Below are 17,053 nucleotides of genomic sequence, written 5' to 3'. Positions count from 1 at the left end.
TTTTTAAATATATTAAATTTATTTTTAATTTTTATTAAATTTTAGGGTTTATTAATTACAGTAATTTACATAAGTATTAAAGCTTGATTTACATTTTTTTCAGAAGTCCTTTGACCATAAGAAACCTACCAAAACAAGTCCCATAATTTTCTGATTTATATTTTAATTTATATAATTCTTTTAAGCAAAATAACAATCTAAACTTAGAAATTAGGGTCACATGTATAGAGTTGCTTTCTGACTTTCGAAAAATCACAAAATACCTCTACTGTCATGAGGAGCAAACTCTTAAAATCCTAAGCCATGATGATTAATACACAATTAAAATTAAAACATTGCAGAGGCTATTTAATTAATTAAGAATCAGAGATACCAAATAATTTTTATTTTTATTCCACATTAATCTCCTATGTTTATTGAGCAACAAAGTATTTTTATTTTATTTTTATGAATTTTCTAAGCAAAGATATGAATTTTTTAAGATCTAGAATTAAAATAATTCAAAAATCCCTAATTTTGTATTTAAACGGATGGCGCTGACTGGATTCTCTTACCGGTCGAAGCTCCGCGTGGCACTTCTCCATTCAATGCCGCCATCCACGTGGTCGCCTCATCAGCCCGCGGTTCTCACCCCATCGTCTCGATACAAGCGCGATCGGACGACTGTGGGTCATCGTTCCCGATTAACCTAACCTGAGAACCGCATGACTTCAAACCCTAAGATCTCGGCCTAGACTCAACCAAATTGCTTCGGGTTTGTTCCTACACATTCATCTACTCAAGAAGAACACATCTATACGTTTACATTGCTATGAATTGCAAGTTTTCCTCACAAACACTTGGTGAAAAACGAGCTCAAGATTAGGGTTAGTGAGCTATACCTTTGTCTGAGAGGGAATGCCTCAATCAAATGCTTGTGGAAGCTTCAGTGGAGTCTGGCGAACCTCCTGGATGTTTTCTTTTTCTCTGGTGAATGGTCCAAGTATGAGTTGGACCAACAGGTGGTGCGGCCTTGGTCTACGAGGGTTGGAGGGCTCAACATAGAGATTTTGATGGCGAACCTCCTCGTTTAGTCTGAGGAAACTTTTGAAAGGTTTAATTTGAAGCTTTGTGGAGTTTTGGGAAATGAACAAAATCTGCCCTGATTTTGAGCTCAGAAATTGAGCTCAAGCAGTGGAATGAATGGCTGGAAGATGATTGGAATGGGCTTAGGTCTTGGAAGAGCTCTAGAAACAATTTGGCAGAGTTTCCCCAAGGAATTGGATGATCTCTTTTTTTTTTGGCCGTGGGAGGTGGAGTTTAAATAGAGGGAGAATGAGAGACCACCATGGTTGGCAAGTGGGTGCAAAAGTTGCTTAGGTGGAGGGCTGAGTAACACAAGTGAACAATTGAAATGAGCCAACTCAGGGAATTCAAATTTGGAGTTTAAGCAAGGGGGTGGCTCTCCGTTTTGGTGCTTTTCCGGCCAGTAGGCCAGCCGACAGGGCCAAGGTTGGTGGCCAGAGGAGACAGGTGAGCCAGGAGAGGATTAATAATCCTTAACTCTGAATGGTTAAGGCAGATGACAAAGATATCTTGGATTTAAACAAATATGGGAAGAGATCCCCTAAATCAAGGGGCCTTTGGTCCATGGGTCATGTAGGGTGGGTGTTAAACAAGGTTGGGCAAGGTGGATCTAGGATGGTTTTTAGGGTCCAAATGTTGGTTGTGGTAGGCTTGAGTTGATCAATTTGGCTAGGTTTGGTTACATGCATAACTTGAGTTCAAAATCATGTCAGGGGCTTGAATTTGAGTTTGAGTTTGGTTAGACTTTGAATTTGGCTCAATTGATTGGTCAATTTGACTTGGATAATTGTCGTGAGAAGTTTGGAAAAAGAATTGAGTGATTTTGAATTGATTTGGGGAGTCAATTTGATGGAATTTGGGCTTTAGTGCAAGTTTGGGGAATATTTGGGAATTTTGGCTCAAGTTGGATTTGGGTGAGCTTTGAGTTCAAATTTAGGTCAATTGATTGTTCAAACTGATTTGGGGAAATGTTATGAAGATTTTAGAGTCTGAATTTGGTGAAATTGATTTGATCATGGGATTCAATTTGGGGGATTTAAGGGTATGGCTAAAATCGGGGATTTTGGATTGAGATTGAAATTGGACTTGAAATTAGGTTCAATTGGACTTGAATTTGGTTTCAATTGGATTAGAACATGAATTTGAGTTTGGAATTGGAATTGGAGGAGATTGCAATCAAATTAGTGGAAATTGGGAGTGAATTGGAGAATTTGGGCCCTTAAGGGCAATTTGGGGATTTTGGTCAAAATTGGTCAATTTGGTGAAATTCGGCTCAATGGAATGGTTCAAATTGATTTTGGGAGAATTTGAAGTGATTTTGAAGATTTTGGGAATTTTTTGAAATTTTTGGGGTATTGAGGGTATTTTGGTAATTTTGGGTGATTTTAGAGTATTTTGGGAGTTTTGGCAAAATTGGGACTGATTGAGGATGTTAATCATGAGGTCGCCCTATTTGAGTCATGAGACCAAGAGAAATCCCATTATGGATCCTTCATGTGCTGGTCTTAGCTAAACCCTAGCCCAGGGCTAATGATTCAGGGGACCATCCACATGAGTTTCCAATAAATTAGGGGATTAAGCTAGATATGCTTGGTTTAGGATTTAGGTTGTGTGTGTAGGTGCAAGTGTGTGTGCAGGGCTGACCAAGACCACACCACCCAGGGTTACCCCTAAGGCCAAACAGTCCTACAGGGACTCCTCTTGAGCTTCCCCATATTGGTCCCACCTACTAAGTGCTAGAGGTTAGAATTAACATATGGAACTTCAAGACGAGCAAAGAAGAGTTTAGAATTTTTATTGGTGAGGGTTCCATCACTAATCCTTTAGAAATAACCGACAGGAAAGTCTTATGGCTAGATCCTAGGCTTCTAAAGAAGAAACTAGACCTCAACAAAAAGTGAGGTCAACACCTTCCTATAGGAATGATAGTATGTTCAAATCTTTAGGCCTAATCCTAAATGTGCTAAATAGAGGTGTCTACATTATATGCATCCCAACCAACTGTTCATGTGATAAAAGAATGATTATGAATACCGAACTAGAGATCAAATAATTGAATTCAAATCTTGACGTGCATTTGCCTGAAGCCTTTCAATAAAAATACATATTTTTTGAAAAAAAAGAAAACTAAAAAATACCAACCTCTCTATAAGGATACAAGTCTAGAATTTCAAACTTGATTCTCTACACGCAAAATATACACTTGTCAACGCTTGCCTAAGAGAGAAAATATTAATTATTAGTATACTTCTCACTAAAGTTAATTTAGTCAGTCAAATTGATATGGTAATGCATTTTAATTTCCATATTGTAATTTTTTTTTTCATGTTTTAAGGTAAGGAAAAGAAATATAAAATAAAATTTTAAGGTTTTTGAAAATACCCCAAAACTTATGTTTTGATTATGTTAGGATATAGCTTAAACTAATATATTTCAAAAATGAACATTATGCCCACTAGCAGTGCTTACACACCTCAACCAAGCGCAAAGTACTCTCAGCCATTGTCGCTGCCATCCAATACCACCACTTTCCCTTCGACCAGCGTCACCACTATACCACCTCCATCATCACGCCCACCCGCACTGATTTCATTTCATAGGTTTTGGTTTGCATTTATTAAATTCATACATTCTGATTACTCTAAATTTTTAAATGCATGTATTTAAAAGATATTTGATTAAATATTTCTAAAATATTTTGAAAACAAAAACTGCATATGGCCTATAAGCCTTTTCTAATAACAATTCATTAAAGAAAAATTAAGTAGGCCGCCCTACCTATATATAAGGCAGGGTTGTAAGAGCTAGCTGATCCCATGTACGCTCAAATCTTCAAGAATGATCTTGCACATACAAGGGTGGAATTAACAAGATCTATAATACAATAGTATCTGAGTACATGCAAAATCCATATATATAAATTCTTCTCAATTGGATCCTAGTTAAGTAATCAGTTTAAGTCAAAGCAATTAATGCTGACAATCTTCCGAGCCATATTCTATGAATAAATAACAAGGTTGACTAAGCATGGAACACAACAATCTACATATCAAAATAAAAAGTGCATGGCCTTTTAATCCTAGATTGATGAAGGATGAAATTATTATAAGAATATAATTGAGAGAATTAACATTTATATACAAATTAAAAGTTCAAACTCAAAACACCTAAGGCCCTTGAAGATTAACAATTTTGTCCGATAAAAAAGCTTTAAAATCTGTGTAGGAAGAATGTTGATGCTTGCGCAGCCTCAGCAAGCTATATTAAAAAATCAAATGAAAATCAGTTCACTAACCAGGACCAAGCAGGGGAATCAATGGTCATACTTTCAAAGCAGTTAACAACCTTCCTCATCAATAAGCCAAAGGATGATTGTGTGGGTAGGCACACACTAATCACACATAGTGATCAAGCCAGCTTTCCAAAGCTTCAACAATTTAAAAGCCTCAACAATGCAAATCAATGAAAGCATACAAGTAGTTCAAGAAATTATGATTAAGCCTAAGATGGTAACCTACCAGGGTTTCAACCCTAAATCCAACATTCAAACCCTTATGTTAGATTTGATTACACCCACCATAACTAGAGGGTTTTTACAAAAATCTGTACTGCCCACAATAAATTAAACAAGATACCTTAACTTTTCCCCTAGGATGGGTTAATTTATCATAATATCAAGGAAAAAAAAAATCATTCTTATCATAATGCCCTTTCAAATCCCAATGAGTATTTCAAGCTATTTTCTTGATGATTGGTACATTAAAAGCCAAGTCATAACTAGACGGAATGCCACTTAAATTATCACCAACCACAATATAAAATAAAAAAAAATGCCAAAAAACAAAAGAACAAAAATTGGTTTGTTTTGCACTCAGATTAGGTATTCATCCATCCTTGACACCAGCTTATCTAAGTTGGAAAATGCAAATTCGAGCAACATTCATAAAGGAAATCACATATTAAGCTTAACCACATGATCACATTTAAAAAAAAAAAAACTGATATCAATAAGAGTGTGACACATGCATTCTGACCATAATGTTTAAGTTGATTTTTTATTTTTTTTTCATTTATTCTAAAAAGATGCTTGTTTGGTATATTTTTTTCATGTTTTTATTTTTTGTTTTCCAAACTTAAATAACTTGTTTTTAAAAATACTCAAAACAACTAAAAGTTTTGAGTATTTTTAAAAACATAACATGTTATAACATACCAAACATGTTTTATTTCAAGTATAAACTTTATTAAAAAAAAAAAGAAACAAAAAAAAGGATCCCAAACGACCCCTGAAGTTATGCATAAAGCCCAAATATTTCTTAATAGCCAAGGGGCCGTTTGGGATCATTTTTGTTTTTTATTTTTTATCTTTTATTTCTTTATTTTCTTTATGTTTTGATTTGAAACAAAATATATTTGACATATTACATTAAAATATAGTTATTTTTAAAAAAACTCAAAATACATAAAAGTTATTTTAAATGTGTTTTGAGCATTTTAAAAATATGTTTATTTATTTTTATAAATACAAAAAATAAGTCCAAACAAGCCATATGTTTATGAGTTGTTAGGCATAATATGCATGAGATAATGAAGTTCTTTTAGCCAAAGTTAGTTTAAAATTGTCTCCTAGAAAATTCCACTCAATGCTTACGAGATTCTCTTGAACAATGCAATTTATGGTTGCTGAAAATGATATGTCAATCATTCTGAGTAGATTAAGAATCACGATTGCTAAAGATAACCACAGGATCTTGACCATTGATATCATTTACCTACCAATCTCTTTAAACTAATAAATAATGATAGCATATTCTTCTTCTGATATCAAATGATTACTTATAAAAATTTAACATTGCAAAGTCTATCAACTAATCCTAATCTAAAGTGCTCTCTCATGATCCAAAATTGTAATCATCAACTATTGGAACTTGATCATACGACAAACCTTCAAATTAGATCATGGAATCCAATTCAAGGTGAAATATCTAGGCAATATCTTATTTAATGTTATATCTGCCTTCTAAAAATTTAGCTTAGAATCACTTGAATATAACAAAGTCAAGTGGGAATTTGAGGAGCCTACAAGGCTAAAATGTCTATAGTAAATCTCTGCGCAAAGCAACAATCCACAATAGCGACCTTCAATAAGCCTTGCCAAGCAGTCTAGTGGGGTTTCAACGAAAAGATCAAAGGGCCTTTGGAACGATCAGTAAATGATGCTATGCTAGTCGAAGAAAAGGTGTAAGAACGAGCTCTGTACATAGAGCTCATTGGACAGCTGTAAGAGACGTCAATGAAGCACAATAAGCTCAACGGAGAATGGGAAGGCACAAAAACATAACAATACTTTTCTAGGTTTTTTTGAGCCTCTATGGACAGGGGCTGGGAGTTTAATTGGTAGAGATGTCTGGGTGGCAAGAGAAGCTGAGCAACGTGGATGGGTTGGCTTAAATGATATGACACAGTCCTGTGATGGCATGGCCTGCGAAGCCTAAGGTGATAAGAAGGCTAGAAGCATGGAACACTGAAAATATTTACGAAATGGAGAAGAAAAAAATAAGACTGATTTGATTTTGTTCTATGCATTTTCTCTTTTGCTTTTGAAAAAAAATAATGAATAAAATTTTTAGTTTTAAAATATCAGAAAAATACAGAAAAAATGTTATTTTTATATAATAATCACAAAATATAACATTAAGTGACTGCATTATGAAACGACCGCAAATACTCATCATAAAATGTAAAGAAGTGAACTCACCAAGAACAGTAATGATCCTCTCAACTTTTCTGAAAATTTCCCTTCTTTCTGATTCTTTGTTCCGAGAATATCCAATAGTTTCATCAATTGGATGCAAGAGAGTGGACAGCAACAACGCGACACGCCAAAAGCTTTTTATGTCACGCAGAAGCAATCCTGAGTAAAATTAATTTATCAAGGATCCAAAATAAGTATAATCTCGAACTTTAAATAGAATATAATTAAGCGTGCAACAAAGCAACTGAAAGAAAGAGAATTTCAATTTCAATCTCAAGTAGACTAACTATGCTGTAAAAGCGAATTGTTTTCAAAAAAGGAACAAGTCATATACAGCAGTAAATAAAGAAAATATACGAAGGAAACAGTGAAAATCGTGATGGAAAAGAGAGCTAGAAGAAATACAAGCAGATGGTTAAAAGAAAGTATATGAGGGAAACATTGGATGAGCTTTCCATCTACCTGCCAAGACCCGCTTCCTTGAAGCTGGTGGTATATCAAGGAATTCGTCTTCAAGCTTGGCTTCAGCTGGTACAGGCTCTCTATCTGATTCCAAGAAAGGAAGTAATGAACTAAACCTCTCAACTGCACCATGTAAGGAGAACACCTAGAAATACATTTCTTGAGGAAGACAATTTTGATGAAGGATGTAAAGAATTAAGCCAACAACTTCTAAAAGCGACGAGTGAATTCATTAAGAATAACTAACCATTTCAGCATCATTAGCTTTCAGCTTCAAAGAATTTCGTATGATAAAGTTAGTTACTGGAATCTGTAAATTAGGTGTCACAAAAAATTTATTCAAACTGGAACTATATAATAGAACTACAAAAACGATAAAAAACCAGTGATTTATGGTTAAGTAAATTGTTAAATTAATCAGCAATCGGAAATTGAAGATGTAAGATAACCTAATTCAAACAAAAAGATTTAAACATACCTCATAATACTGAAACAAAAGTTAATAAATTTAAGAAGAAAAATCATTGAAATCTCTTGACAAACTTCATAGTCCTGGTAACCTACAACAAACGAAATCTTGGGTTGCTGGCTTCTAGAAAATGCCGGCATCAATGTCATGAGTGAAAATGAAATATTAATCTAATCATCTTCATCGTCATAGCTATCTGCAACATAAAGTATTACAGATACTCCACAAGTTTTTGCTTAATCATAAAATTTGGGTAAATGGATCCATTCACTGATTGTATCAAACACCAATCAGCTAGACAGAAGAATTCGTGGAAGGTGCTTCAACTTTTTGATACACTTTACAACAAAAAACATAATAGGGTATTCGTACGATTGGCAAGGTAAGCGGTAATAGCAACAGCAGAGGGATTGTGGGGTTGTGGTTTGGGGATGGTAGCAATCTTGGGCGGCCTGACAGCAGAATGACAGCAAGGTGGGTGCAGGTTTGGGAGGCAGCGACAGCGCAAAGGAAAGAGAGGAGGGTTGGTTTTGGAAGGCAGGAGAAGGGGTATGTGGAGTCTGGAAAGAGGTAAGCTATATCTGCCTTCTAAAAATTTAGCTTAGAATCACTTGAATATAACAAAGTCAAGTGGGAATTTGAGGAGCCTACAAGGCTAAAATGTCTATAGTAAATCTCTGCGCAAAGCAACAATCCACAATAGCGACCTTCAATAAGCCTTGCCAAGCAGTCTAGTGGGGTTTCAACGAAAAGATCAAAGGGCCTTTGGAACGATCAGTAAATGATGCTATGCTAGTCGAAGAAAAGGTGTAAGAACGAGCTCTGTACATAGAGCTCATTGGACAGCTGTAAGAGACGTCAATGAAGCACAATAAGCTCAACGGAGAATGGGAAGGCACAAAAACATAACAATACTTTTCTAGGTTTTTTTGAGCCTCTATGGACAGGGGTTGGGAGTTTAATTGGTAGAGAGGTCTGGGTGGCAAGAGAAGCTGAGCAACGTGGATGGGATGGCTTAAATGATATGACACAGTCCTGTGATGGCATGGCCTGCGAAGCCTAAGGTGATAAGAAGGCTAGAAGCATGGAACACTGAAAATATTTATGAAATGGAGAAAAAAAATGACTGATTTGATTTTGTTCTATGCATTTGCTCTTTTGCTTTTGAAAAAAAATAATGAACAAATTTTTAGTTTTAAAATATCAGAAAAATTCAGAAAAAATGTTATTTTTATATAATAATCACAAAATATAACATTAAGTGACTGCATTATGAAACGACCGCAAATACTCATCATAAAATGTAAAGAAGTGAACTCACCAAGAACAGTAATGATCCTCTCAACTTTTCTGAAAATTTCCCTTCTTTCTGATTCTTTGTTCCGAGAATATCCAATAGTTTCATCAATTGGATGCAAGAGAGTGGACAGCAACAACGCGACACGCCAAAAGCTTTTTATGTCACGCAGAAGCAATCCTGAGTAAAATTAATTTATCAAGGATCCAAAATAAGTATAATCTCGAACTTTAAATAGAATATAATTAAGCGTGCAACAAAGCAACTGAAAGAAAGAGAATTTCAATTTCAATCTCAAGTAGACTAACTATGCTGTAAAAGCGAATTGTTTTCAAAAAAGGAACAAGTCATATACAGCAGTAAATAAAGAAAATATACAAAGGAAACAGTGAAAATCGTGATGGAAAAGAGAGCTAGAAGAAATACAAGCAGATGGTTAAAAGAAAGTATATGAGGGAAACAATGGATGAGCTTTTCATCTACCTGCCAAGACCCGCTTCCTTGAAGCTGGTGGTATATCAAGGAATTCGTCTTCAAGCTTGGCTTCAGCTGGTACAGGCTCTCTATCTGATTCCAAGAAAGGAAGTAATGAACTAAACCTCTCAACTGCACCATGTAAGGCGAACACCTAGAAATACATTTCTTGAGGAAGACAACTTTGATGAAGGATGTAAAGAATTAAGCCAACAACTTCTAAAAGCGACAAGTAAATTCATTGAGAATAACTAACCATTTCAGCATCATTAGCTTTCAGCTTCAAAGAATTTCGTATGATAAAGTTAGTTACTGGAATCTGTAAATTAGGTGTCACAAAAAATTTATTCAAACTGGAACTATATAATAGAACTACAAAAACGATAAAAAACCAGTGATTTATGGTTAAGTCAAAACCAAGATAACAATATAACATAATTATATTGGACAAAATAAAACACATAAAAAATTCTAAATTAATCAGCAATCGGAAATTGAAGATGCAAGATAACCTAATTCAAACAAAAATATTTAAACATACCTCATAATACTGAAACAAAAGTTAATAAATTTAAGAAGAAAAATCATTGAAATCTCTTGACAAACTTCATAGTCCTGGTAACCTACAACAAACGAAATCTTGGGTTGCTGGCTTCTAGAAAATGCCGGCATCAATGTCATGAGTGAAAATGAAATATTAATCTAATCATCTTCATCGTCATAGCTATCTGCAACATAAAGTATTACAGATACTCCACAAGTTTTTGCTTAATCATAAAATTTGGGTAAATGGATCCATTCACTGATTGTATCAAACACCAATCAGCTAGACGGAAGAATTCGTGGAAGGTGCTTCAACTTTTTGATACACTTTACAACAAAAACCATAATAGGGTGTTCATACGATTTGGCAAGGTAAGCGGTAATAGCAACAGCAGAGGGATTGTGGGGTTGTGGTTTGGGGATGGTAACAATCTCGGGCGGCCTGACAGCAGAATGACAGAAAGGTGGGTGCAGGTTTGGGGCAAAGGAAAGAGAGGAGGGTTGGTTTTGGAAGGCAGGAGAAGGGGTATGTGGAGTCTGGAAAGAGGTAAGCAAAATGGACTGCAGAAAACAACTATCGGGGTTGTCCGGACGCTACAGTAGGGAAGAAGGTGGGCAAGGAGGCTGGTAGGTTGGTTGGCGGTTAGATTGAAATCAGCAATAAGGTAATAGGCGGCTGGAAAGGGCGGCAGGAAGTCATGAAGGCTGTTGGAACATCACATGCATTGTTCTCCGGGATGGCTGCAGCAAGTACGGCAACGGTAGCAGTAGAGGGAAGGTTTCACAGGAAGGGAAAGTATAGGATAGTCATCAACTCAGAATGAGATACAGCCGAAGCACCACTCGCCCTCGGATACGCCCTAGAAGAGAAAACCAGAGATGTCGATGGTTATCATGACAGACGACAAGACCAAAAATTGAGGATCCAAACCTAATACAACACATGTAGGAAATGACTAGAAATGAAGAAAAGATAAAAAGACACGTGCTGAAATTTGGAAAAGAATCGAAAGAGAAGTCGCTTGGTTCGATTATGTGTTGTTTGTGCGACCTAGATGCTGCGTCCGGTCCAGGTTGCTGAAGATGCCCGCATATGTCAGAATATGTACAATCTTAAAAAATCACATCTTAAGACTATCAATTTTTTTAATATCACAAAAGAACCGCAGGCAAAAGAAAATCATTCAAAATGGATAAGAATTTGACCCTTAAAATTTACAAATGCGGATTTTATGGTCGATAGAAGGTTAAGTTCAAAAGATTGCACTTTTTATAGAGCAATCTAGTAGCTTAAGAAAAAATATGAAAGCAAGATATAAAACAGAAGAATAACTTGAATCTATAAAATTAAAAATCAGCAAAATACCTATGGCTAAAAATTAACCAAAAAAGATTTAAAAGTTGAATGAAAATATCATATGGAACATTACCGTCACAGCAAATCATGTATTAATATTGCATACAGCCTTGTACAATATATCAGCACTAGGCATAATGAAGTTGACAAATATGTGAAAAAGAGAAAAACTTCCAGGCATTCTCATCAAAGGATTATAAGGGATAGTTTTTCAAAAGTTATCAGGCAAGATTTTAATAGATAATATCCATTCATTCGTTTGAGTGTGAAGATACCTACAGACCAACATACCATAAAATTCGCCCCAATATATCACAATTCGGCCCAATAAAATCATCCCTAGTTCATTTTGCCTCAGTAAATCCACATCAACTAATGCCCAGTGAATTCACCTCCTGGATATAAAAAACCATCCCGCCGACTCATTTACCCCTCTCCAAATGTTCGACAAGCACTCATTTTCTTCCCTGCCACCTCACCAATCCATAGACTCATCTTTGCCAACTCACCAATCATGAAATCGTTGTTTCCACCTCATCAATCTATTTGCTATTATAATTTTAATAAATAATGTAGTTAATTTTCATTCCCAATATATTATACATTTCCTGCCAGTGGTTCCCTTAGGACTTGTATTGATTCTAACAGAAACAATGAAAAGAAATACATGATAAATTCTCTGCAATTCATCTCACTAACATTATCAACTTTATTAACATATCGTGAACTCTTAGTTCACCATATGCACATTGACAAACTTCACGTTCAGAGGAAATGATACAATGTTAACAGCCGTGATTAAATAATTAAAAAAATAAAATAAAGATATTCATTTTCCATAAAAGGAACAATTGGAACCTTTTTTGACTTGTTGTCAGTGTAAACTGTATTTTTCAAAGGAAGAAAAAGTGCCCCATACAAATATAGTCTCTTTTGTTCATCCTGAAAGTTTGAAAGGTAACTGAAAGTTAAAATAAAAAACATAATGCTGAGCACATAAGAGAAAACTAATGCGGAGCATATAAGAGAAAACTGAAAAAAAATTCAAATCAAGAAATTGAAAGCCATTTAAAGGGCATTGTATAAATACATACAATATTGACTACGTCCACTCCAAAACATAGCAAAAATTAGAAGGATTAAAGTCAAGGGCTTGGAATTTTCCCTACTCCCCCAAGAAGAAAGCATTAGTTGGCCCAATACTAAAATGCTAAAAAGATTAAAAATAAACGTATAAGAAAATGTCAGAAAGCCCTAATAGCTTAAAAGTAAAAACACAGTTTGAAGAACCATGCATTTCTCTATATATGCCATAGAATTGGACCTGATATTTCCTAAACAAAGAAAAAAATATTATCGGCAAGGGTAAACGGAGCTAACTTAGCCTTTAATCAAGTTCAAGTTCAAGAGAATACAACAAAATATCATCTCAAGTATAAGAAGTTGAACTTACAAGTACTATTGTCTTTAAGTTCTACCTAAAAAACAAGTTTCACATGCATGCCAGTTTTTGTTAACTAAGAGAAAAAAGCTGTCTCGAGATTAGAATTTTCTAGTATAGGTAAAATTATGTATAGTACGATTATATGCAAAAAATGAGGATTCACAAGTCATAAGCCACTGAATAATTCAATCACTTGTTTTCTTTAAATGTAAACAGCAATATTGGAATGAAACTTAAATGTAATACTGGATTTTCAAGGTATTATTTTTTTCTTATCAAAATCAAGGGCACTAAATAAGTCTGATTAAATTATACGGATGGAACAGAACAAGGAAAAAATATATATGCCAACATTGTGTAACTGTATGCCTCTAAATATTTTTTGTAGCCTCCTTATCCCTAAGTTAGTATATGGAAGCACACGATCAGCCGTAATTGAGATAACCATTAAATTCACACTTAAGATATTATCCAAAATAAAGAATTTAAGTAACAACCTAATATCTGAAACACTTTGCATTGAATTGGTATGCTTGAAAGCGTGTGTTCTGCATTAATAAAATAAAAATGTTACAAAAATTTGATTCATATCTGAAACACGTAGTACCGTCTTTATCCAAAGAAGCTACATTCTCATAAGCTCATTAAACCTTATCATTATCAAAAGAGGCCACAGTAACAACCAGAAGCATAAATGGACGCAAGATTCATATCAAAACTTGAAATTTTTTACTCTCTTTACAATCATAATGATGGCCCACCCAAAAGGAATCATATATAGAATTTGAGCTAAAATTGGTGATATAATAGAACAAAACCAATACGATCTCATTCCAAATCATCTAAACTAACCTAAAGTAGAAACAAATACAACCTTTATCAAGGCCAGTATAGAAGCATGTTATAAACAATTGAAATTATAAAACAAAATAAAATAAATCAACTAATGAAAATAAATAAGTTTTGCTCAAATCATTGTAAAACTTCTAAAATTAAATAATTTATGCTTAAACTATATTATCTGGCGGCCACAATATAAATTATAACAAATTTTATGCTTTATATAGATCATCGAAAGTAGGTTTGTCTCATTAATGAAGGATGTCTCTAGAATTCAATATCATCATGTTAGATTGATGCCTAAGGGAAATTTAGACTTTTATTAATAATTATTGTTTGACATAAATAGGGCTTATTATATTTAGGGTTAGATATGTTATATGATTTTTGTCTTGAGCCTTAGGATTCAGGTTTTTGAGAGATCGCCTAACTCTTGAATTGTAGGTGTTAATAAAGATTGCCAACCTCTCAAATTGTAGGTGTTTATTCTTTATATATTTTCTCATTTTGTTTTATTAAAGAAAAAAATTGTTTTGCCCTAATTTCTATGAAAGTTCCTATCAAATTGGTATCAGAGCAATCGATTTCTGCGAAATCACCGATGGGATCGCAAAATCATCCTTCGTCTTCATCCTTCCGCCGCCAACTGGATCACAGATTCTAGAAAGCAACGTCGGATCGCAAAATCACGGTATTCGATATCTCGATTGAGTACTAGCAGTGATTCCAACATTTCTTCACCAACTGGTTCGCGGCTCCTTGATTTTGAGAAGTTGACGGGATAGCGACGTACAAAGACAACCGTGATTCGACCTAAGGAAAGCAAAAAAGGGATCACAACTTTCAAGGAGAACTGAAGGATTGTTGGTTGTGAAGCAATCATGGTTTTTACAGCATCGCGAGTACAAACACACATCCTTAACCTAAAATTGCTCAAGCTAGCCGGGAAGCCAACCACGGGATCGCAGCGTATAGTAGTTTCGCCTTTGTGATCTAAAATCTTTTTGGGATTAGTAGTAGCTACGAAAGTAGACGCTCCAGGAAAAAATTAGAGAAAGAAGTGAATAAAATCAAATTTGAAATGGATGAGCGTTTCTCGTCCATGGAAGGAAAATTCACGGCTCTCTAGAATAAATGATGAAAAATATCATAGAATTTAACATAAAATCAAATTCACCTACCACAAAATCGAGCAATGACATTGGGAATAGATGCGAGCAGTAGAAGTCTGAAGGATTTGCGTAGCAAGAGAACAGCGTCGCTGCCTTAAGCAGATCTGATGATACCGGAATTAACCAAGAAATCAATAAGGAATCAAATTTTTAATATGCAAAAGCACTGGGCTTACAATCACGACAATAGACGAAAAAAAAGAAGTACAAAACACAAATATCCCGCTAGGGCGAAGTAGCACAGCAGGTGGAACGGTGGTGAGGTGGCTTGGGGGTCGTGGACAACAAGTGGAAGTGGTGTAGAAGAGTGTCGGGATGAGCAGGTCAGTGCAGATAGGGAGAGGTCAGGTGAGAAGGAGGAGGTGGTTGGAAGGTAAGGGGGAACTGGAGAAGGGTAGGGAAGATGGGGTGAAGGGTAAAGGTTAAGAGAAAGCATCTACGGCTGGAGGGGAATGGCTAAGAGTCGATTGCAGCTGTGAAGGCTGCAGTTAAAACAGGTAAGGTGTAAGAAAGTTAGGCATCAACAAAGAAGTACTTGAAGGTTTGTGGTTGTAAGTAGGGGTGTAAACGAGCCAAACTTGAGCGAGCCCAAGGTTTGTTTGTGTTCAACTTGTCAAAAAAAAAATTTTGTTCGTGTTCGAAATAGCTCGTAAGTAGCATTTTCGTGTTCGGTTTGATTCGAACATATTTTTTTGAATCAAGATCGTGTTCGAACTCAAATTAAAATTTAAAAATATTTTTAAAATTTTAAACATTTTCAAAAAGACATGTATATATATATTTATATTTATATTTAAAGTTCAAGCAGATATTAGAGCTTAATTTCATGTCAATAAATAATCTAGAAAAGAAGAGAAATCAGCAGCAAGCAAAACTAGAGTATTAATAAACATAATCAGTAAGGTTTCCAAAATGTTATTTAAAGCACAATGGAGGATAGAAGAACGAAGACACAGAAAATCCGAGGAAATGCAGACCGCCAATGGTAGCTACGGTTCGCTGAGAGATCTTGGATGCCAACATGCTCCCTCCCACGACGGCAACTGATGTACATATCGTGTGGTCTAATGTAGCACCTACAGCTACTCCTACAACATTCTTATAAGTAGCTAGAGCAATTGTGGTTATCTTGCTGCGATCCCCCCATTCCGCTAAAAATGCCAAAATGAAAAACTCTAGGAAAATAGGCGTGCAAAATCTGGATAATAAATGACGATACATTGATTTTCCTTGCCCAGCTTCAAGTTTTTCTTCTACTTCCATTTCCTTTTTCTGAGATGATTTAGAATCAGATCTCCATGCAATGTACAAAAGACGGAGTCCAAAGAACAAATAGAGCACAATAGCAGCATTGTTGGTATGCTTTCTTGATATCAAGTTTGGCACTATCCTACCAAAAGCTGAGTGTGTTACCGACATCACAATAAGAGCACTGAGCGCACCAGACAGGACTATTGACTTTGGATGCCGCATTGCCATGAGAGCTGCTATAATAAATGTCTCATCACCGATCTCACTGACGAGTATCATGGATAGACTAGCAAAGAAGGCATCAAGAAGTCCCAAGCCATCTTGGCCTACTGGAAGGCCAACACCTACACTTTTGCCATCTCTTTTGACTGAGCTCAGAAACATTTTGGTACCTAGGGGATTCACAGACGCATTCTCGTCACTCCCCACTCTTGCTTCCTGAGCTAAGGCAAACACGGATAGGAAAAAAAGTAATAGGATAACGAAAAGACCACGTTTTTGGCCCACAAATCCATGGTGAGGAACGTCTTACACAGGTACACCGTAGCCTCAGATCTGAATCACTCGAACCCGAAAGAACAAAAAGATCTAAAGCCAGGACACAGAGACACGGCCGCAGAGGCGGCCGAAAACAAGCCCGCCACGCCCGCCGCGGCTTCCCCCTCCCACTATTATAGCACTTTAGCAGGAGGGCATTGGCCGGCTTCATGGAGGGCCCGACTTCGTGGAGGGGGAGCATCTTACAGCGGGAGAATATTTATACTACACACTAAAATCGGCCATGGTTTAATTCACTGGCTCTGTGCAGGCCTACTTTATGTTTGCATAACGTATGGGCGAACGGAGAGCAGCCGAAGATCCTATTAAGCGGAATCTGATATATAAATGTATATATATATATATATATATATATATATATATATA

General features: G+C 35.7%; 3 protein-coding genes across 3 annotated transcripts in view; all 3 read right to left on the bottom strand.

Annotated features, from left to right (window-relative positions):
* Positions 1-3,877: 3,877 nt before the first annotated feature.
* On the bottom strand, positions 3,878-7,891 carry LOC110035818. Its single transcript, XM_020740112.1, has 6 exons — positions 7,826-7,891; positions 7,761-7,769; positions 7,530-7,592; positions 7,283-7,427; positions 6,824-6,979; positions 3,878-3,908 (listed from the first exon to the last, which is right to left on the bottom strand). Exons 1-6 carry the CDS (start codon positions 7,889-7,891, stop codon positions 3,898-3,900), a joined length of 450 nt encoding a protein of 149 aa, XP_020595771.1. The 3' UTR covers positions 3,878-3,897.
* A 30-nt stretch (positions 7,892-7,921) lies between these two features.
* LOC110035817 (CCA tRNA nucleotidyltransferase, mitochondrial-like) overlaps positions 7,922-17,053 on the bottom strand; it is a 36,774-nt gene continuing 27,642 nt past the window's right edge. The window contains exons 10-14 of the mRNA XM_020740111.1: positions 12,281-12,364; positions 9,779-9,841; positions 9,532-9,676; positions 9,073-9,228; positions 7,922-7,947 (exon numbers count right to left, since the gene is read on the bottom strand). Coding sequence (XP_020595770.1) covers positions 7,922-7,947; positions 9,073-9,228; positions 9,532-9,676; positions 9,779-9,841; positions 12,281-12,364 — 474 coding nt within the window. The remainder of the gene's footprint in view (positions 7,948-9,072; positions 9,229-9,531; positions 9,677-9,778; positions 9,842-12,280; positions 12,365-17,053) is intronic.
* Positions 15,794-16,480, bottom strand: LOC110035816 (GDT1-like protein 4). The gene has a single exon (XM_020740110.1). It carries the CDS (start codon positions 16,406-16,408, stop codon positions 15,794-15,796), a length of 615 nt encoding a protein of 204 aa, XP_020595769.1. The 5' UTR covers positions 16,409-16,480.

This window comes from Phalaenopsis equestris, unplaced genomic scaffold (assembly GCF_001263595.1).
Source record: "Phalaenopsis equestris unplaced genomic scaffold, ASM126359v1 Scaffold200062, whole genome shotgun sequence".
Taxonomy (NCBI): Eukaryota; Viridiplantae; Streptophyta; class Magnoliopsida; order Asparagales; family Orchidaceae; genus Phalaenopsis; species Phalaenopsis equestris.
This window is presented reverse-complemented; position numbering and strand designations above follow the sequence as displayed.

Bases quoted from the DNA above. Each gene is read 5' to 3' on its own strand.
- LOC110035818 (XM_020740112.1), bottom strand. From the start codon at position 7,891: ATGCCGGCATTTTCTAGAAGCCAGCAACCCAAGATTTCGTTTGTTGTA. The intron at 7,428-7,529 runs GTTAGTTATTCT...ATGTATTTCTAG, and splicing joins AAGCTAATGATGCTGAAATG to GTGTTCTCCTTACATGGTGC. The intron at 6,980-7,282 runs GTAGATGGAAAG...AATTTTACTCAG, and splicing joins AAGGAAGCGGGTCTTGGCAG to GATTGCTTCTGCGTGACATA.
- LOC110035816 (XM_020740110.1), bottom strand. From the start codon at position 16,408: ATGATACTCGTCAGTGAGATCGGTGATGAGACATTTATTATAGCAGCT.